Genomic DNA, 21,099 nt, shown 5'->3' on the forward strand with positions numbered 1-21,099 from the left:
ACAGGGTGAAGCAGAGAGCGTTCGATGCAGCTGAGCTGATAGCCAGGAGCCCACACCCCACCTGAGCCACTCTGCATGAAGCCACAGGTTTGCACCCTAGACTGTGGGGGGCCATGGCAGGAAAGAGCTCAGGCCCAGGCTCCTCCTCACCGGCTGATGTAGGGAGGTTGTGGGGTCATGACCCAGGGGTTCTCAGTTGGTGCCCCAGGCTACAGCACATGCAGGGAACAACAGGTGGACTGGGTCATCCTGGGAGGCTTGCTGGGACCGTAGCTCTCGGCAGAGATGCTCCTGAGGCCAACAAGTTTGGGAGAGGTTCATGGGTCATACTGTCCCTATTCCTTCACCAACATTCTTATCGGCACCTCTACCCTGCAACGGAGGATTGAAATGTGGCTGTCACCTCTTTCCAGGGCAGCTGCACATCTGCGTGCTGGAAGTTCTAGGACACGTGCTGAGTGGCTGCTCGGCCTCTGAGGTCAGGGCATCGGCTGGGGTTGCAGCAAGCATGTGGCACAAGGCATGCAAACAGTCTTTTTTTATCTCTCCTCAAGAAAAATACAAAGAAAGTCCCATATGTCTTTGCTCGTGGTCATGCAGGGAATGTGCTGCTTCTCTCCCACCATAGTCTGGCTCTTTGCGGATCTAGTTTCTTCTCCTTCTGGCAAGATATGCTACTCGGTAAATGCCAGGAAACTGTGGGGATGAGAAACAAGTCAGAACACTGGAGTCAAAATGCTGGGCTGTGTCCATGAGATTAAACCGCGTTGTTCTCTGGTTTCACAGTAAATGCAGTTTCCTTCCTTTCTTCCTCTCGTTTTACTCATCTGATGTAGGCTGATAGTGGAGTGACGTGGGGGTTTCCCTCCGAGTTTGCGCTTTTGGAGCTCAGGGACAGGTGGGCCCTTGGCAGTCACTGTCCTGTCCTCTGTTGTATGTGGGGTGTGTGGGTTGGGAGCATTCCAGCTGGCCAGAGCCTGCCTCTGCCGGCAGCATCCTGGTCACTTTTATTTCTTCTGAACTGTAAAGAAAAGAACAGTGTGTCAGAGCAGAGCTCAGAACATGGAGTCTTCAGGTCCCCGTTTTGAGGAGTTGGATGTTTTGAGGATTTCCTAGCGGAAAATGACAACAAGGATCATTTGCTTTGGGGCTCTTGGTGGAACTGAACTCCTGCCAATGAGAGGACTGCAGTCTGCGTGACTTGTTCCGAGCTGAGCGTGTGACCTCTGAACACAGAACGATCTATATTTGGATTTCTTAGTAAAAGCTAAACAATTTCCTTTGCCATTTGAACTCAGTAGTTGTCACTTGCCTTCGAAAGAGTCGTGGCTAAAATGACAAGCAGCAGCAGGACGAAGGAGACTGAGGCACCATAATGATACTGGGGCTAATGCCAGGGAGAACAGGTTCCTGCCGCTCACGTACCTGCGTGTCTACCAGAGTCAGAGAGATCATGGAATGTGCCTCAGTCCAGACAGATAAAAAGCGGAGGATGTGTGTTTTGAACCCAGGCAGGTGGATTAGAAACCTGAACTCTTCCCTCTCCTCAGTGGTCAAGGTTGCCCAGGACCCCACGGCTAAATCTTAGGCTTTTGGTCCCAAGTTGAGTACTTCATACTCTAGACCAGTGCCTCCCAAACTTGAATACATGAGCTGGGAATCTTAGTTAAAATGCAGACTCTGATTCAGTGGGTCTGGGTCGGGGCCCGAGATCGTGCATTTCTGACACGTTCCTGGGCTCAGCAGCCACTGCCGCTGTCCGTGGAGCACATTTGGAGTAGCAAGTCCTTTAGGGGAAAAGCTTAGGTCGATCACTGCAAGGGACAGAGATCCCTGGGGGCTTCCCAATGCAAGAGTGTGAAGGGACGGAGATGGAGGATGCTGACCCGTATAGTCCAGAAGCCGCATGGACTTTGTGAACAGCTGGGAGTCACCCCGAAAAACGATTCCCCGCCTGGATAACTTCCCTGGGCCACCTCTGGGTGCTCACAGAGGTGTTACTTCCTGACTTCCACCACGTGCATGGTTTACTTGGGGCATGTCACTGCCATCTCAGCTTGTGTGACAAGCCCACAGTTTATAGACAGTCACATCCATTATCTTGTGTTACACTCACAAAAGCCTCTGTGTTAGAGGCTTCTTCCTAGTACTTTAGACATAAAACTTGTGAGGCTCAACCAGACACCGGCCCAGGACCCAGGGCCGTTGGTGCTTCTGACTCCTAGGCCCATCCTCTTCCCCACTTTCCTTTTGGTCCACTGTGGCATAAGACAATTCAGAAAGCCAGTCCCATTCAGCTGGGAACTGGGTTGCTTTTCTGGAGTAAGAGGATGAGCTCTGGCCCCCATGGGCCCTTACCTTCTCCCCGCTCCACTGCCCCTGCCCCAGGAGGCCAAGCTACCCCCTTAGCTTCCCTCACACCGAGCAAGCTGGCATATGGCTGGGCCTCACCTGCGAAGTTGACAGTCGTGGCCACGATGATGATGATGATCCCCATGATGATAAAGATGATGCTGAGCAGCCGGGCCAGCCGGCCCAGCCTCCGGGCTCCGTCCACGTCTCCCTGTTGCACGCTACTTCGAGACTACAGAGAGAGGGTGGCAGAGACCTCAGGATGGCTGTCCTTGGCAGCCCTGTGGGGGCCCCCTCACCCAAGCTTCCAGAACACACCTGGTCCCCACTGCAGCCTGCAGTCCAGCAGCTGTACCTAAGATGTGGAAGCCAGCTCCTCCTGGAGAAGTGGCCAGGACTCAAGGGGTCCAGACCTCTTGTGGAGACCCCTAACCAAGCCTGCCCCTTGCTGGCTGGGGACAGCTGGAAGCAGAACCAAGCAATGCAGAACTACAGAACCACGGGGTAGTACGGTGGAGACCGAGAGCCTGAGAAGGTGGACCAGGTACAGGCCATGTTGAGCTGGTGCAAGCAGATAAGCCAGGCTCCTCCAGACCCCCAGCCAAAGCTCACTGCTGCAGCTGTACCGAGATCCTGAGGCAGCCCCTGTGGCTTTTTCAATGGCCGGACAGGCCTGCCTTCTTTCCTCTGTGAAAGCCCCGTTGCCACAAAAGAAAAAAATCACAGGTCCTCCCTTTCTACCCAGGAGCCACGTCTTTGTTCAACCAAGCCCACTTCACAGATCACACGAGAAAGGCAGCTGTCTTGGGTTTGAACCAGGAATGCTGGGACTGGGAGGAGCCATACATGGCTTCACAGGGGCCCCATTTGATATATTTCACTCTTTCTCAGTGTGCTTGGTTTTTTCCTAGCCCCATTTAATTTGGTTAATTGGGTGGCTGAGGGTGGGGATGGACAGTCTGACAGAGAGGCTCCTCGGAGTTCCCGGGATGGCTCAGTAGGAAGCATGTCCCAGGCGTCTCCGCGGAGGACCTTCCTGCCCATGACAGTGCGGGCGCCTACCAGCTGACCAGGCTGGTCTACGACCTGATTCCTCCAGCTCTGGAACTCCTGGATGTTTCTTGGGCTTTGAGAATAGGCACAGCCAGGAGTCCACTAAAGCTATGACTGCTGTCAAAGCCTCAGTCCGCTTATTTGGTTATTTATTTTCTGATTATTCGAGGCTCCTGAGTTCATCATAGAAATACAGTCAAGTATCTTGATGATGATGATGATGATGATTCACTGAGCCTTTACTTTATGCCAGGCTACTTGCTAAGGACTGTACCTAAATTATCTCCTTTAGCCTCATAATCATCTTATGAGATTGACAGTATTGCCCACTTTTGAAGAAGCCGAAGTTCAGAAAAGCGACCCTTCCCCTCTCTGTTTTTTTCATGTGGGTGCCCCTCTCCCTAGGGTCTGTCCCCTTCACCTCTCTGAATTCTAACCAAACCCCCATCCCCACCCCATAGTTCCCTGTTCCAAACTCATTCCAGGCCAACACCACCCTCCTGCCACAGCCGTGACATCAAACTTGCTTTGCCCCAAACCATAGCTTCCTACTTTCCAGATCTGCTCCTAGCCTTGGGCTCCTCCTTCTGTTTGTCCAAGCACCAGTTACTGGCCACAGCCTGGAGTCCTCCCATGGGCTCAGTCCCAACCCCTCCCTCATCCCACCCTACTAATCAATTTCCTTTCCTAGTCAATTCCATTGCAACTCTCCTCCCTGCACCTGCCCTAATAATGCCAGGAGCCACTTCTCACTTGAGCCATAATAACAGCCTCCTGAAGCTCTGTTCTTCTCTATTCTGTTCTCCCCACCACCCTTTCACTCCACAGGTATTCATGCCAGGCACTGCACTAGGGCCCTGGAATACAGCAGTGTGCAAGAGTCCCGGTTCCTGTGCTCACAGAGCTTAGATGAAGAGGATGGCTTCCATTGCGATCACACAAATAGAGGTAAAATTGCAACTATGGGTCGTGTTACAAGGGAGCGGTACGCAGTATCATGAGAACTTATAAAAGGGAGAGAATTGAGAAGACTTCCTGGAGGAAGGACATTTGGATTGAGATGTGAAGGATGAGTAAGAATTAAATAGGTTTTAAAAGAGAGAGAGAGAGAGAGAGAGAGAGAGAGAGAGAGAGCGCGAGAGAGCGAGAGAGAGAGAGAGAAGGAGAAAGGGAAGGGAAGGAAGGAAGGAAGGAAGGAGATAGTTCCAGGCAAAGAGAATAACATGTGCAAAGGCCCTGAGGGAGGCCCTGCATGGCAAATATGTAGATGTTCATTACGTCGTTGACTGAAGCAAGCAGGGGAGACTGGAGGAAGGCCAGTGCGGATGGAGCTGAGAGAGTGAGGAAGAGGAGATGGGTGGGGCCGGGCCAGGCGGGCTCTGCTCACACAGAAAGGAGGCTGGTTCTTATCTCAGTGAAAATGTAAGGCTGGGACAGGAGAATGGTTTCCAAAAGACCCCTCTGGTTGTAGTGTGAGAGCAGAGAGGAGGTGGGGAATCAGGGCCTGATGCAAAAGTTCAGCAAGATTATGGCGGCTGAGGTAATCACTCCCTCCTAGCACCTTCCCATGGCCCCCCACTGTCACCAGAACAAAGTCCAAATTCAGGTTACCTTTGCATTTCCTGATTATATCCTCTAGTATTCTCTTCTACAGCCTCTGGGCCCAGCCAGTTTGATCCTCTCAAGGTAGGGCACTAACTTCTGTATACCTTCGCTATTTCCCCTGCCCGCACTCCTGGTCCCCTGCAATGCCACATGTTCACCTCCTCTCTATCTTTCAATGGCTGGTTTCAATGTCACCCACTTATGGAACCCACCAAGATTCTTCCACCACCGTTGAAATAATAATAATCCCTAACATTATTTGAACATTTGCCTGTGTCAGGAACTATGTTAAGTGCTTGCCATCCATTAGAGCATTTCATCCTAACAGTCCTATGAGTTAAGATTGTTATTAGGCCATTTTACAGAGGAGGAGCTGGAGTTGAAGCATAGGGCACCATGCAGGGAGGTGGTGTGAGAAGCAACGGGAGAAGTGAAGAAAGGCCAGATCAAGAAGGACCCTGACTCTCACAAAACTACCTGGATTTTGTCCTATAGGCATTGGGGAGCATACAACTTGGTGAGACAAATAGAGGATTTCTTCAACACAGGAAAAGAAAAAACTCAGTGAAGAGGGAGAAGGTGAGAAGACCAAGGAGTAATTGATGCCCCAATGTCCCAGAGCAGCAGAGAAAGGCTGAGGTATAAATGTGAGCACAGGGATGAACTATGAACTCCTGTCCTTGGAGATTGGATGAATGTGGGTACAGGTGCACTCACACCTGGACAATTCTGTAGGTGGGTCTGGGCAGGAAGCTGTATGTTTATGCTTCTGGACCTCGGAGTTCTCAGGGACAATGGACCAACGTCATCCGGTGAGAGATGAAAGAGAAGATGGGTCTGGCTTGAGGAGGAGGCATGGGGTGGGGCTCAGGCAACGGCCCACCCTGAGACTCACCAGTGCCTTGGGACATGGCAGGGACCCAACCGGGAATAAGTATAGCCTCTAGCCCCTCAGAAGGGCAGTCTGGATACAAGCACAGGTTCTGGAGCCAGACCTTCTGGATGCCTGTCCCAGCTCCATCATTTGCCAACTGCGTGACCATGAATGAGTGGCTTACCTTTTCTAAGCTTCAATTTCCTCATCAGATAAAAAAGTTACTTACCTCATTGCATTGTTGCGAGGATTAAATGAGATAATACAAGTAAGGGGGACTAGCATGATGCCTGGCAATAGTAATTACTCAATAAATATAGTAATATAATATTTTTGTCGCTGTTATCAGGAGATTCCTTTTCCTCCATTGAGTCTGAGAAAGAAAATGGATAATAACACATCAACCCCAGCAGAGAAGGGAGAATCCGTTCTAGGTGGAAAGCTTATGAGGCAGATCTTGGTGAAATTACTAAGATCATCCCTTTCACTTTCAGAAATGTCCCAGTTAGGATGTTATTTTCATGTTCACCATGTGTAGAAGCCACGACTACTCCTTTTCCTCTTTCTGTCTTCCTCCTGCTCTCCCCTGCACCCAGTCTGGTTGTGATGGCAGTGGAATGGGAGCATGCGGGAGGCTCCTCCTGGTATCCGTCTCCTCTGTGGAGCCTGATACTTCACTTCCTCTACTCTCATCTTTGATGCCCATCCTCAGCAAGTCTCCTCACTCTGGCAGGGTGCACCATGAGTAGTAAAGCCTCATTGCATGGCTGTTTCTTACAGCTTCAATTTCTGGGAAAGCATCGTAGCATCTCCCCTCCTGGACTTCCTCTATGTCTCTCCCCACCTCAAGTACAACCAGGTAAGAATTCCTGACGTTTCTAATGTCCTTCATGTCTGTCTCTACGTCTCCAGCTTCAACTCCACTGCCCTAGCTCTAGCTCACGTCTTCGATGTGTTCCATCTGGAGATTTCATTGGCCTCCGCCTCACTTGTCTCTCTGCTCCAGCCTTGCCCACATCCAACCTCTTCCTAACAGCCAAGGTGAGAGGTCTTTGAAATATAAGCCTGGTCACATGACTCCCTATAAAACAGATACATTTTTATGCCTCGGTGCTTTTGTACGTACTGTCGTCTCTGCTGGAATGCCTTTCCTCCTTATTATATTGCCATCTCAACAACTCCTCCTCCTCCTTCAAGACTCACCTCCAGTAAAACTTTCCTTGGCTCTAACAAACAATTAATCGGCCCCTCTATGGGGCTCCCATAGCATCTTACACTTCTCTCTTTTTCTCCCTTATCACTTTGTGTTATTATTTCTTGTGGCTGTGTCAGACTCTCTCTTTAGACTGGAAGCACCTCGAAGGCAAGGACCATGCATCCTCAATCTTGGTATTCCTCTTATGGAACATAAGGACAGACACTAGTAGGAATTCAGTAAATAAAATAAAGAATAAAAGAGGAGAGAAAAAGAAAAAGAAGAGAGTCTATTTTCTAACCACTGAGCTTAACCAGTGGAATGCTCAAAGTTAATAGATTTGTTAAAGAAATAAGGGCAATGGGTCCCACAGGAAAGATAACTGGTATCTGGGCTTTGGCCCCACCCACTAACCTATGCCACTTCCTGCCAAGGTCGCTGAACTCAGGACTTTTTTTTTTTTCAACACCAAGGCAACATTGAGAGAGGGAGGGGGCAACATACAAGAAGGCTTCAAAGATTGCCAGGAAATTCAGCTTTAGACATTCTGGGGCTACCTTGAACCATGACCAAGGGACTCATTCTCAGAAGTAAGCACGGCACACAGAGGGAGAAGCATGAAGTTTGAGATGAGTCCTGCCCTCCATTTTCCAGAAAAAGAGTTGTGCATGTAGTGATGATTCAGTACCATGGAGAGGAGTGTACGTGTGGTTGCTTGGATAGGAGAGGTGGGGAGAGGAGGCAAGAGAGAGTTTTTTCAGTCGCACCAAGCCTAGTACCTCTTCTTTATCCACAGAGAAGTAAGCACCCGCACCTCAGTCATGCATGCTCCTTTGAGTCCAACAGACCTGACTGAAGGAGGTGCACTGGAAATGGCCAAATGGAACAGGGCAGATCTGATTGTGGCCGCTTTGTTGTATCAGACGCATTATATACACTATCTAATGTAAACCTCACAACTTTTCTATAAGTCTTAGTTTTCTGATTGATAAAAGAGAAGGAAAACGCTGCCTCTAACAGTAGAGCCCTGCTTTTAGATACAGAAGTATCTCCCTGCTAACTGGCACTCATTTCTGAAGAACCCCATTAGTTACCTAATGAAAGGTCCATCCCTGGAGTCCAGGGGAAGAAGCCCCTTCATTTCCTTTTATGAGTAAATTATCAGCTGCTCCCTCATCCCCACTTAGTGGCTTCACTTTTCCTTGTACAAAATGGCTTAACTTGAAGGCACAATAATAATCATTGCAGTAATGGTTGTAATGACTGTGAATTAATAGATCATTTGTGATTGCAATGTCTATGGGAATGGTGAGGGAGAAAATGAATTCAAGTTAATATGTCAGGGAAGAAAGACACTGAAACAAGTCTGAGAGGGGTAGGAGGTGGGGAGGGTGCTGGGGAGAGCTGCCAGAGGCTGAAACAGCCAGAGGAAGGTGGCAACAGAATTTCTCAGGAAAGAGCTTCCTCCACCCACGAGGCTCAGGCTAAGCCCCAGAAGGTCTGAGAAGTGGCAAGATGTGTCAGGGCTGATCATCTATTAGTCCTCCCACGGAGATCAAGCGCTTCCCCTCAGGTAAAGCAAAAGGATGCACTTCTCCATGCCCCTTCACAGCCCTCTCTCTGCAACAATTATTTCTGACTACAGTTTAACCCTTCATTTGCTGGAGAGTGGGGAAGAGTGGTGGGGTGGTCCAGGGGAGGAGTCAGGGCAGCTGCAGAGGTGAATGGGAGGGACTGGAAATGCTTAGGTGCTTGAGATAGCAGCCATTTACCAATAGATTCGAAGTCTGTCAATATTTTAAGCCAGCTGATCAGCTGAAAGTCAGCCCTGGCTGGGGCTCAGCATTCTTGTTGAGTGAATGGATGAATGCATAAATGAATGAAAGCGAGCCTGTGACAGATCAGTTAAATAACTAGGTTATCAAAAATGCCTAAAGAAGGGACTGACTTCTTAGAAGCTTCCACCAAAACCGAAGATAGGGCTGCCCACCTCCTCCAGGTGGTGTAACGAGGTGTGAGACTCCATTACCCCCAAATTGGTCAAAGTCAGAATTGCCCATCCACTGGGGATTTGCCCTTTCCTCTGACATTGCAAAATCTCATCTAGTGTTAATAACAGCAACCACTCATTAACTAAGCATTCACTAGCCAGGCTCTGTGCTGGATGCTTTCACATGTATTAGCTCATTTAATCTTCCCAACAACCCTACGAGGTAGATAATTTTATTATACCTATTTTATAGATGAGGAAGCTGAGGCTAAGGACAGAGGCTGAGTGATTTGGACATGGTCACATGGCTCATAAGGGACAAAGCTGGGACACTCACTCAGGTCTAACTGATGCTTGTTTTCTCACTATTGTTGACTGAAGGCCCATTGCCTGGGGACCAGCTCCCCTCATGGACAGAAGACCTTGCTGGCATTGAGGGGTATGGCCATTTCTCAGCCTGACCCAGGAGTAAAATGGATGAAACCAGCCTTGCCCTGGCCACCCTAGGAGTCTGCAGTTCTGAGCGGGGCTAGGTCTGATCAGCAACTCAGGTAGAGTCCCTGATCCACCAGCCCTGGTCACAGTGGGCCCCTGTCAAAGCCAAAGTCGGAAGGATGCTGCTGGTCCATTAGTCTTCCAATGATGGAGTTAGGTGGGGGTGGGAAGAGTGGGAGGGTGGGAGAAAAAGAAAGAAGGAAGTAGAATTCTTCCTTCCCTGCACAAATACCTGAAAAGTTTGGCTTTCCTGAGAGGGACATGTCATCCTCGTCCCCAGAGGTAGATGCGGGGTGGGGCCATGGAGAGAACACTGGATTCAGCATCCAGCTAATGTGCCTTTTACCAGTTATGTGACTGTGGGCAAGGTACTCTTCTGCACGTCTCAGTCATCTCAACTGTTAAGTGGGAACAATTAGCCAGTTTGTCTGCCTCATACTAGAGCAGGCTTTGCAAACAGTAAGCTCTAGAGAGGCTGTCAGGGCTGTGGGCCTCCATCCACCCTGAGGTCAAGGGCTTGACCCTTCACCTGGTAACCATTGTGGGACGCTTCAGACAAGGAGTTCTGAAGTCTGACCTGAGGACCTGGAGATATCAGCACAACAGATATACTCTCTTTCCGCACTTTCTGTCCCTCCTTCACCCTTGCTTCCATTTGGGAGGGACCGAGTGTTTCAGCCCTAGATGAATAACTGACCCCTTCCCTCCCTGAGGAATGGATGTGTCTTAGGAACTAGACTGCCTCCCAGAAGAGGGAGGACTATGTTGAGTACACCCAATAATGCTCCTCACCTGGGCTCCCCCTGACTCCCAGGAGGCAGGCTAGTGTAATGGACAGGAACATGAGCTCGGGCTCCAGGCATCCGTCCCAGGCTCCCAATTGCTAGCAGGTTATTTCACATCTCTGTGCTTCAGTTTTCTCATCCATAAATCAAGAATAATAACAATACCTAGACTTCATAGGGTTATAGTCCGGATTAAATGAGATGGTATATGTAAAGAAAGGGTTTGGACCTGCGCCTGACAGTTAGCAGGCACACAGTGAGTGTTAGTGACAGCCCTCATCACTGGGCTCTCTCCAGTCCCTTCTTCCTGGCTCCTAACAGTTCCCTTGAGAAATTTATTTCCACAACTATTTTTCACTCTTGCCCTGGCTCCCCCTCTGAAATCTTAACCTCGCAATCTTTCTCTTGCCCCCTCCCTCTCACAGCACCCGCCATTCAACTTCTCTGAGCCCCAACCTGTGACCCCTCCCTCTCCTCCAAGTCTATTTCCGTCTTTCCAGCCTCACTCCCTCCCAATCCAGACTGATCCTTCGATGCATCATCTCAGCCACCCCGGCCATCGACTTCTGTGCCATCTGGTCCTGCCCTCATAGTTACTCTGCCATCCCCCAGCTTTGGATGGGCCCAGTGTCACATCTGTGACTCTGTACTTACAGCTAGAGAAGAACCACAGTACCATGCAGGCTGAAAATAACTCAAATCTATGGTCTCCAGCCTCAGCAGAGCCCTTGGGCCATTGACTTGTCTGTCCCCAGTTGCCTCTCCTCCCCTCTGCCACCAGGCCCTTATTTCTCAGCAAATGACCTCGCCTTCCGCATCCCTGGTGGCATGGAGCCTATAATACAGCATGACTCAAATCCCTTTCCTCTGAGTAATTCTAACTGCTCTGTCCTCTTGGCTTCTCCTCCAGGCTCCTGGGAAGGGGGTCATACTTCTGCATGTCATTTCTCCATTCTTCAGGGACTTCATCTCATCAATCACCTCTTTCCTTTTTGCCTTAGCCTCGCCATCACCAGGGTCACCAAGGGTCTGTAAATGGCCAGTGGACACTCCCATTCTTATTCAACCTAATCTCTCTGCTGCATTTGACCACGCCTTCCTTCGAACTCGATCCTCCCTGGGGGTCTCTCCTTCTTTTCCAGTTTTCCTCCCACCTCCTAGAATCTTCTTTTCAAACCCTTTTCTGTCCACTTCCCTCTGCCCACCCCTTAAATGCTGTGGTCCCCAGAGGTTTCTAAGAAAGCGCCATTCTTTTTGAGTTGGATAGCCAGGAGTCTACAACAAGTGCTGCGCCTACCCCCTGAACAAGTCCCTCATCAGCGCCCTCCTTTCTAAGCTCACTGCTTAGTTCAGGCCTTCACATCCTGTCTGGACTATCTCAAGAGCCTCCTACAGGGTCTCTTTGCCCCCAGCCCTGCCTGCTCTAGTTCCTTTCCCACAATGCAGTAGGCTGTTGGTTTTAAAATATGAACTGACCACGTCACACCTCTGCTTAAACATTTTTTAGGAGCTCCTCAGAGCCACTAAAACTTAAATTCCTAGAGGAAGTTCCCACTCGCCTCCCTCCACCACCACACTCTCATCCTTCTCAGGCCAAACGGACCACATCTTATCCGTCTACTTCCCAAAGGCCTAGCATGGTGCCTGGTTCATGAAAAGGCACATTCATTCGTGGGGGTGGGGAGTCTATCATCTTCTACCACTACCCAACAAGTAACTTGCCATTCAAGTGAATGGGCAGCTGAATGAATGAATGGTCTGTTACCAGCTTTTAGAAGGTTTCCAGAAACCCTCTCCGCCTTTTGCTATGGCCTCTTCATCTCTCGTCTGTACTCCTGCAAACATCCCCTCTCCCCGATTCCAGGCTCAGAGGGGACCTTTTGGTCCCTTCTCTCACCCTGTACAAGATTAATCCACCAAAATGGAAATCTGACTACACCTCTCTGTGGCTCCAAACCCCACAATGTATATGCCACAGCATGGGTGAGGCTTGAAAACACGATGCCAAGTGAAATAAGCCAGTAACAAAGGAGCACATATTGCACGATTTCATTTATATGAAATGTCCAGAAGAGGCAACTCCATAGAGACAGAAAAATTAGTGGTTGCTTAGGGCTGGCGGGGATCAGGGGAGAGGTAGCGGGAGGTGATAGAAAATAGGAATGGAGTTTCTTTTGGAGGTGAGGAAAATGTTCTAAAATTGAATGTGGTTATGATTGCACTTACCCGTGAATATACTAAAAATCATTGAATCATGCACTTTAGATAGGTGAATTGTATGATATGTGAACTATATCTCAACGTTCTTTAAAAAAAAAAAAACACACAACAAACTTGTGATGGCTGCCATCCCTCACCAGGGAGACACTCAGCTGCCACAGAATTACTGTCACCGTATAATCACACTTGCTATGTGCTGGGTGTCGTTCTTAAGCGCTTTATATGGCTCGTCTCATTTCACCTTCACATGGCTCTATAATGTAGGTGTTATGGTGACACCCATTTTGCAGAAAACTGGGTGTCATTGGCCATTTGACAAGAAAATAGGGGAAAGAGAAGTTTAGGTGACTTGCCCGAGGCCACACAATTCCTTGTGGTTTTGTCTAGCATGGATACTTGTTGCAATGTGTTTTAAGGATCTGTTTACAAGTTTCTCCCCACTGGACTAGAGCCTCCTGGGAATTGGGGATGGCGTCTGGATTAGCACCCTATTCCCTGGCCCAGGCCCAGTGACCATCGGACCAGACTTAACAACCTGAAAGGGATGTAAAAATGCACGGGGGGTACATTCAGTGATCTCACAGTCTTGGGCCCAGGTTTCCTTTGACAAGCAGCTTCTGCCCAGTCTGCACTCTGCCACCACCACCAGGAGACAGAATCTAGCAACTGTTTACTCCTGGGCCCTTATGTGGTTTTCTTCCCCAAAGTCTGTCTTTCCTCCTGGGGCTTCTCCCTGTAACCAAGAAGTTGGGCCTGCCTAGAGTCACTGGCTGCACCCCTGGGGCCTGGCCCGCCCCCAACAGCCCCCAAGTGCAGCAGGTAGCACAGGAAGTTCCTCAAAGGCCCCAACCTCGGCCCTGCCCAGCCCTGACTCTTGTGCCCACACCAAGTCCCTTGGACTCAGGAACGTTGCCAGTGTCCCCTGACATCCTGGTAGGGCTTCCCCAGCTACAGACTGGGCATCAGTAAAGTGGACGGAGATGTCTGAGGAAATAGGGGCTTTCTCAGAGGACAGGCCTGGGGCAGCAGGAGTGACCACAGCTCCAGGAAGCTCAGTGATAGATGACTCAGCAGTGGAGTCACTCCAGAGCGAAGCAGGCACTATCTCCCCACCCAGTCCTCTGGCCCCGACTGGCTGACAGTTTTCTTCTCCCTGCTCCTAACCTCATTCTGAAAGTCACTGCCTGCCCAGTCTCCTTCCCTCTCTTCTTCCTAGACTTCAAAAGTCACTTGCCAACATCTGTTGACATTGTCTGTGCCTCCTCTGTAAATATCTCTATCCAAAAAGCTTGCTTTGGGAACACTATAAGACAATTTACTCAACACCCTGAAGCACAAGTGTGTGAGAAACAAAGACTAGCCTACATGCCCTCCTTGGCAAGGGCAGCCATGCCCTCTGACACATTTTTCACCCGTGGCGCAATCACCAAGGCCGAGAGGGCCCCAGTGAGAACCGTCCCCACGAGGAGCAGCTTTGGGGGAGCCAGAAACCAGAGCCCTCGTTGCGTGGCAGGGAAGCCACTGCCGGCTCTTGGAAACCAGAGCTGGCAAAGGTTCTAACACCCACGTGGCCTAGGGCTGGCAGGGGGGACAGTTGTGAGGAACTGGCTCTCCTCTTGAGAACAGGCCCTGGGACACCATGCCGGCTGCAGCCTCTGCTGATACATAGCTCGGCTCAAGAATGACTCCTCAGGACAGCCCCCCAAACCCCACAAAAGCCAAGACCTCCAAATTGGCTGTCTTTCTGCAATGCAGAATTTACCTCTAGGGGGCTCCCTAAGGCCCCCTCCTCATCAGAGTTGCTTGCAAAGTCAAGCTGTGACGCCAAGGAGCAGAGATGAAAGAGATCAGCAAACAGAAGCTCTCCAGGCCCATGGACCCCTCTCCAAGAGGGAGTAGTAGGCCTGAGGAAGGGAGTCCCTCCCCAAGCCCCCAGCACTCAGCTCTCTTTTCTCTACACCTTAGGCAGGATGTCTGGTGCCTGCCAGGGAACATGCCTGCCACCCCCTGGGCCCAGCCCCTGTTCCAGAACAAAGAGTAGCACTTACCATGATGGAAAAGATGAGAGGAATGAGGTTGAGAGGCCAGACAGGGCAGAAGCAGGAGGCGATGGCCAGGATTAGGTAGTCTTTGGGGGCTTCCTGGTCCTGGGCATAGGAGGCAGTGGCAACGGAGGAAGCCCGCCTCGAGCTGACCTGAGAGGGCGACCGAGGGAGTGAGGCTTCCCGGTGCCCCTCAGATACTACCTTGAAGGGGAGGCCATGGCCATTCTGCTCCAGATCCAGAGCCCCTGAAAGGGACTTGGGCAGCTTCAGGGGCTTGTCGTCCTTGCCCTCCACTTTGGTAAGAAGCATCTCCATCTCCGGCAGGTCCAGGGGTGAGACGGTACCTGGCTCCCGTGCTGGGGAAAACTGAGATTGCACAGGGTTGGCCATGTCGGTTTGGGCCTTGGGCTGCTCCAGCTCTAGGCAGTGACAAGGGGCTCCAGAGGGACCTCAGCGCACCATTCTTCAGCCCAGACTGAGGGCCTACAGATCAGGGGCAGAGTGTCACCAGGGAAACAAGGGCTAGCTGTGAGCCAGAAGGGCCAGCTTCTCCAGGCCAGCCAAGTTGAGAGGCTGGATCCTGCCTGCTGCCCCGAGGAGCTCCGGGAAGCTGGAGGTTTCAGTTGCGTTCAAGTTTGAGGCCAACTTTGCTGGTTGCTGCTGACAGCACAGATGGGCGGGGAAGTAACAGAAAGCAGCTCCAAGAACAGAAAGAAGATGCTTCTCTCCCTAGTGAGGCTTAGGCTAAGTCAGGGCGTGTGTGTGTGTGTGTGTGTGTGTGTGTGTGTGTGTGTGTGTGTGTGTGTGTTTATGCCACGCAGCCTCCCTCCCTGCCCTCCTCAGAGATGCTTTTTCTTTTCAATTCCCCTTTCCCCAGAGAACAATAACCCAGAAGCATTCTGCCTCTGCCCCAGCTTAGCCTTGCTCTGCCCAGCCAAGCCCAGCCCAGCCCAGAGGGACATGGGTCAGCCTCTGCTTTCCATTGCAGCCATAGGATCTGCCCCTTTAGGCTGGAGGCTCTGGAAGGGGAAAAAGACAAAGTGGGTCACAAGCGGTATGTCTTCAACCATCCTGGGAAACTGAGCCCTATGCTTTTCTTCTACTGGAGCAGGCAAATGCTATCTCCTTTCTGTTGGGAAACCCTGGGTCCTGAACCAATCACATCCCACCTGACCCTGACTTCCAGTTCACAGAGGCATCCAGGCCAGAGTCCGGCTCCCAGCTCCTGGCTCCTGGAGGGTAGGGGAGATGGAAGCACCGATGTGGCCCCTGCAAGATCCTGCCTGCACCAACAGGGCCCTCCGAATAGGTTTCTGAGCAGCTCACAAAGGGACACAGAAGAGGTGTTAGGGGGGTGTTGGCCCCATCTCATGCCCGTCAGAGCTTTTCTGTGATGCTGAAGAGTGGTCAAATGTCCTCCAACAGGGGCTTCTGCGGGCGTATGCCCACTGTGAAGGGCCTGGGTTCTGGCTGCCTGTTCGCTCTGATTCTTACTGTCCGTCTCTGTTCTTTTTTACATCTTCTCCCTTTGTTTCCGCCCCACCCCCAATATCTCTCCTTACACTGTTTTATAAGAGTGACCTGGAACCACCAGGGTGTGGGTGTGTGTTGTTTGGGGGAGGGTGTAGGAAATAGTTTAAAACCCTGGGGTCATGCACAGTGGGAGATGGGAAGTTAGAGATGGAAGAGACCTCAGGGTGACAAAGTTCAAATCCTTTGATATCACAGATGAGAAAACCAAGGCCCAGAAATGGAAAGAGACGTTAATCTCAAACTGTGTCCAAACCAGACATAAGTCTCTGTCTAGTCCAAGGGCTAGTTTAAAGCAAAATGAACCATTTTAGTGGAAATAAATGGCTTTGGATTGTGTATTTAACTGGCTTCAGAAATGCTGCTTCCCGCGAGGGCAGCGACAGGTGGAGGAGGGAGTGAGTGTAATGTGACAGAGAGAGCGAAGAACCCCCTATAGCAGGAGGTGGGGGAGCAGAGAAGAGCCACATGCCAGAGCCTGAGGGCGAGCCCGAGGAGCCAAAAGGACTCCTGGAGGCAAATAAGTTTCAAAAATACTTTATGGCTTTGTGACAAATTTCAGGTTTGTAAATATGACTGTATTAAATTAAGAATTTTTGCTCAGTAAAGAAAATCCACTGTTATTTGCAAAACGCAGACCTCCAGGGCGATGAGATTGAGGGGGATGCTTTACTTAGGTCCTCGGGGAGGCTCTTCTGCACCCCAGGCCAGGGGAGGAGGGGGCTGTGAGCTGGCCTCCTACGCTCAGGAATTTCCAGAAAAGTGCTGATGCCTCTTTAAATATGAGACCTCCTGCAGAGGGTGGCAAGTTGGGTCCCTGAGACCCCTAGACTCCAAGTCAACATCCAGCTTGGACAGAATTCCATGCTATAATCTGGGAGCCAACCCTCAAGGGACGGGACTCAGGCCCCACGGGGCCTACAGCCACCCAGCCCAATTCCATAGCCTCTGGCCAAATGTGACTACTGAACCCTTGAAATGTGGCTATGAGTATAAATTAAAATGTGCTGTGAGTATAACACACATATGGAATTTCAAACACTTAGTACAATAAAAAAGGTATAATATCTCTAATACTCTGTATATTGATTACACATTGAAATGATAATATTTTGGATATATTGGCCTAAATAAAACATTATTAATATTAATGTCACCTGTGTCTTTTTACTTTTTTAATGTGCCTACTTGAAAATTTAAAACGTGGCAGCGCTGGACTAGAAGACAGAAAGAATCTGGCATAAAGGGGACTTTTTAACTTAATAAAAACTCAAAGAGAAAAGAAAAATCCAGGAAGTCCCCAAGGAGGATGGCCATGGCTGTGAGGCTGCTGGGTGGGCTGGGTCAGAGCTTGCGGACTCAGGTTTGTTCGACCCCTGTGAGATGCTGGGTTCATGGCGCCATCTACTGGCCTGGTGGTGCTGAGGGGAATAACCAGAGGTGGAGTGGAGACCAGGAGGAGGGGGAGAGGCTGGGCTCACAGGGAGCTTCTGCTTTGGGCTCCAGCGCTGCTGAGCCCAACCCAGCCAACTGTGCCTGCTCCAGCCCACAGGTGCCACCTCCTCACTCCTGCAACCCCCAGCTGAAGTCTTAAGTGGAGACCCACAGACCATATTTATCATAGTGGATTTGGCCTGCACAGTATTGATTCAACACGTGTTTTCTTAAAATCCATTTCGCATATTAATTAGGATTTTAAGCTTCTAAAATGAAGATCTGGGAACCCTGGGCCCATTTCCTGCAGAGCTGCTGCATCAGCTGAAGCCTTTAGGAGGGAGGGCACTGAGCTCCTCCAGCTCAAGGGTCTGAGCTGTGAGCCTGCGCCCAGCTCTCTTTTGCAGCTGACTGCTCCCTGGTGTAGATACAGAAAACTGAAGAAAGTCATTCTCCTCTCTGTCCCCCTTCCCCACTGGGCTGTGAGGTCCTGGAGGGGGCAGGCATACCCCTAGCTCCCTAGCCCAGTGCCAGGCTCACAGTTAAGGCCAGCCAGGTGCCCCATAGGAAGATGAAGACTCCAAGCAAATGCCCAGGGTGTGTCCACACCAACACTCACTCCACGCCTGCCTTCCCCAACCTCAGCAAACCCTGAGCATGAAAGATGCTGAGATGTAAACAGCGAAGAGGAAAGTGGACCTGCATACTGGTCCTTTGGAGGGTGGGATGGAAAGGGAAGCAAACCTCAGAAGAGTAGGTAAGTTGGAGCTTAATCCGAGGAGAAGAGGTAATAGAGCTCCCATGTCTGTGCCCCACGGTCCTTTTTATTTTTGGCATCTCACTGGGTATTAAGAAACCCTAGGGGGCTGACAGGGCAGGAGTAATTAAGCAAATTCCTCTTCACTGTGGTCTTTCTGGGCCCAGCTCACCCTGCTCCAGGAATAACAGCATCCTTCTGGCATTTGCGCATGCGTGCACACATGCACAGTGGGAGGGAAACTCAGTGTCATCAAGCTCCCAAACACCAAGCACCCCAGGTTCACATCTGTGGAGTGGGGTCCCTCCAAAGGAATCCGCTCAAGATGCTGTGTCCTTGCCTCCTTGCTCAAAACATTTTCCTACTCCTCTTTGGAGGGTGCCCTAAGGAGACAAATCTTTCACCTTTTAAAAACAATGACAAAGAACCTAATGGATATTAACCCTGTTTACATCACTCCAAATTCTCTCAAGGTCTTTTCATGCACCTACACGTTTATCTATAGTTATAATCAGTAAGCACAGGTTATTTTGTGAACTGCTCTGTTAACTCACCATTATTTTCATTCGGTAAAATACAAGAGTGCTTGCTTTACCAGCCCTCTCTGGTTGGGCATCTATGTTGTTTCAAATCTTTCACTATTATGCACAGTACTGCTGGGACTGCCTTTTGGAAAATTTGTTTTCCTTTTGGATTATTCCCTTGGAATATTTTTATTATGATTTTGCCAAATTGTTCTTTACCAAAAAAGGAACAGATACACAGTGCAACTAGAAATCTGTAAATGTGCCCTTTTCTCCACATCCCTGACAACACTGGGTCTTATAACTGTTATTTATTTTTGCTGGTATGTCTCATTCATTGCTAGAGAGCTGAGGTACTGTTCCCTGTGATGAGAAGTACTTGGAAGGAAGGACTTGGAAGGCAGACTTGGAAGACACAAGGGAAGGACCTGGAAGACACAGACTTCCAAGAGAAGTCAAAAAACCAAGAGCATGAGAGCGCTTTGTGAGCTGCACGGCTGCTGACAGTGCTGTGGTTGTTATCGCTCTCTGCACTTTAAAAGCTAACGCTCTCCCTTGAACACTATTTGAGTGGGCCATTGGTACTAACCTCATAGATAAATAATTTCTGTCTTTAGGTATATCGGTCCCTCATATCTTTTTGGCTACAACTTTTAGCAGCTCTGTTTCACATGTTTTCTCTCTCCAGTACTTCCCAGTGTATAATCATCTAATACGTATCCTTGTACTATTTTTCTCTGTATTTGGATAAACCTATCTGGTCTCAGTTGATAATTTCCATTTTTTTTTAAACAATCACAAATTTATCTTCTCTCCACAGCAAATCAGTCACCTTGGAGAATGGATATGGTCTTGGGAAGCAGATAAACAAAATCAAGCAAGGGTTCCAGAACACCTGAAAGCACATAATTAAAGGTTTCTGGTCTAGGATCCCCTAAAGCATCAAAGGGTGGCAGGGGTATCTGTTAGGTCAATACATACGCGTATGCACATATAAATATTCGCACATCCACATATCTATATAAACATGCGCATAATGTGTGCATGTCAAAAATCCTCTAAATGCTAGGCAAATACATATCAGCAGGCAAACATACAGATGTGTGCACTCAAACACATAGCCCTGATAAAATAATGATAACTAATGTGCTATGGACTTTAGCTTATAAAACACCTTCCCATGCAGTCTTTCCTTATAACAACTTTGCGAATAGAAGATGTCTTAAGAGCTTCCACTCAGTGAGTGCTTCCCTGGGCCAGGCACTACGCTAAGTGCTTTAAATGCATTATCCCATTTAGTCTGCACAACAGCCTCTGATGTAAGTAGTTATTACGTAAGCCCATTATATGGATGGAAACGCCAAGGCTCAAAGTCATGAAGAGATTTGCCAAGGTCAGGTTGCCAGTAAGTGAGAAACACTTCCACATCCCTCCAGCTGACCCCACCCATCTGCTGCACACTCACTCTTCCACCTGCAGGGCGCATCCTTGGCATCCTTGCCACCCCAGGGCTGAAAGTGCAGCTGGGCAAGAACCCTCAGCAATTTCTATCATGAAATTTAAGAAAGCAGGACTTGCTGGTCATATTATCATGTTTCCAGAGAATAAAACCTGAGGCTGAAGCAAGATGAAAGTATTGTCCAGGCTGGTCTATCATGAGATTATAATACGTAAATAGTAACAATTTATGGAACACCTTCTAATTGCCAGAAACTGTACATTATGAAGGCATGTTAATCTTCACAGCTACCCTGAGGTGGAATCATCTGGGTCAGAGATGAGGAACTAGAGGCTTCAACAGGTTAGGTGATGATGCCATGGGTCATATGTAGTAGGTGGCAGAGCAGCGATTGGATCGTGGGCCTGTCTGGCTCTTTTCTGTGCACTCTCAGACCATGGCACTGCCTCTCCATGAGTGGAAAGGCTCCGGGGGCAGGCCTGGCGCCAGAGTCCCACGTATTATGCCTGGCTGGACCCCATGACCCTCATGATGAAAAGTCAAAGCATTTCTGTGATCTGCGCCACAGCCATCTAGCCTGTGAGATTAGAGTCTGTGAGCTAGGGACAGAACACTGCCTCTCGTGGAAAGGCTCCGGGGGCAGGCCTGGCGCCAGAGTCCCACATATTATGCCTGGCTGGACCCCATGACCCTCATGATGAAAAGTCAAAGCAAAGCATTGATCTGCGCCACAGCCATCTAGCCTGTGAGATTAGAGTCTGTGAGCTATGGACAGAATGCC

At 49.7% G+C, this 21,099-nt stretch overlaps 1 protein-coding gene across 1 annotated transcript; it reads right to left on the reverse strand.

The window, feature by feature from the left end:
* Window positions 1-1,071: 1,071 nt before the first annotated feature.
* On the reverse strand, window positions 1,072-15,004 carry TRARG1 (trafficking regulator of GLUT4 (SLC2A4) 1). Its single transcript, XM_015599130.1, has 3 exons — window positions 14,618-15,004; window positions 2,452-2,584; window positions 1,072-1,226 (listed from the first exon to the last, which is right to left on the reverse strand). Exons 1-3 carry the CDS (start codon window positions 15,002-15,004, stop codon window positions 1,072-1,074), a joined length of 675 nt encoding a protein of 224 aa, XP_015454616.1.
* Window positions 15,005-21,099: the final 6,095 nt, after the last annotated feature.

This window comes from Pteropus alecto, unplaced genomic scaffold (genome assembly GCF_000325575.1).
Source record: "Pteropus alecto unplaced genomic scaffold, ASM32557v1 scaffold98, whole genome shotgun sequence".
NCBI classification, from domain to species: Eukaryota; Metazoa; Chordata; class Mammalia; order Chiroptera; family Pteropodidae; genus Pteropus; species Pteropus alecto.

Coding starts and splice junctions, on each gene's coding strand:
- TRARG1 (XM_015599130.1), bottom strand. CDS start 15,004: ATGGCCAACCCTGTGCAATCTCAGTTTTCCCCAGCACGGGAGCCAGGT. Junction 2,585..14,617: donor CTCTCATCTTTTCCATCATG/GTAAGTGCTACT, acceptor CTCTCTCTGTAG/TCTCGAAGTAGCGTGCAACA. Junction 1,227..2,451: donor CACGACTGTCAACTTCGCAG/GTGAGGCCCAGC, acceptor TTCTGTGTTCAG/AGGTCACACGCTCAGCTCGG.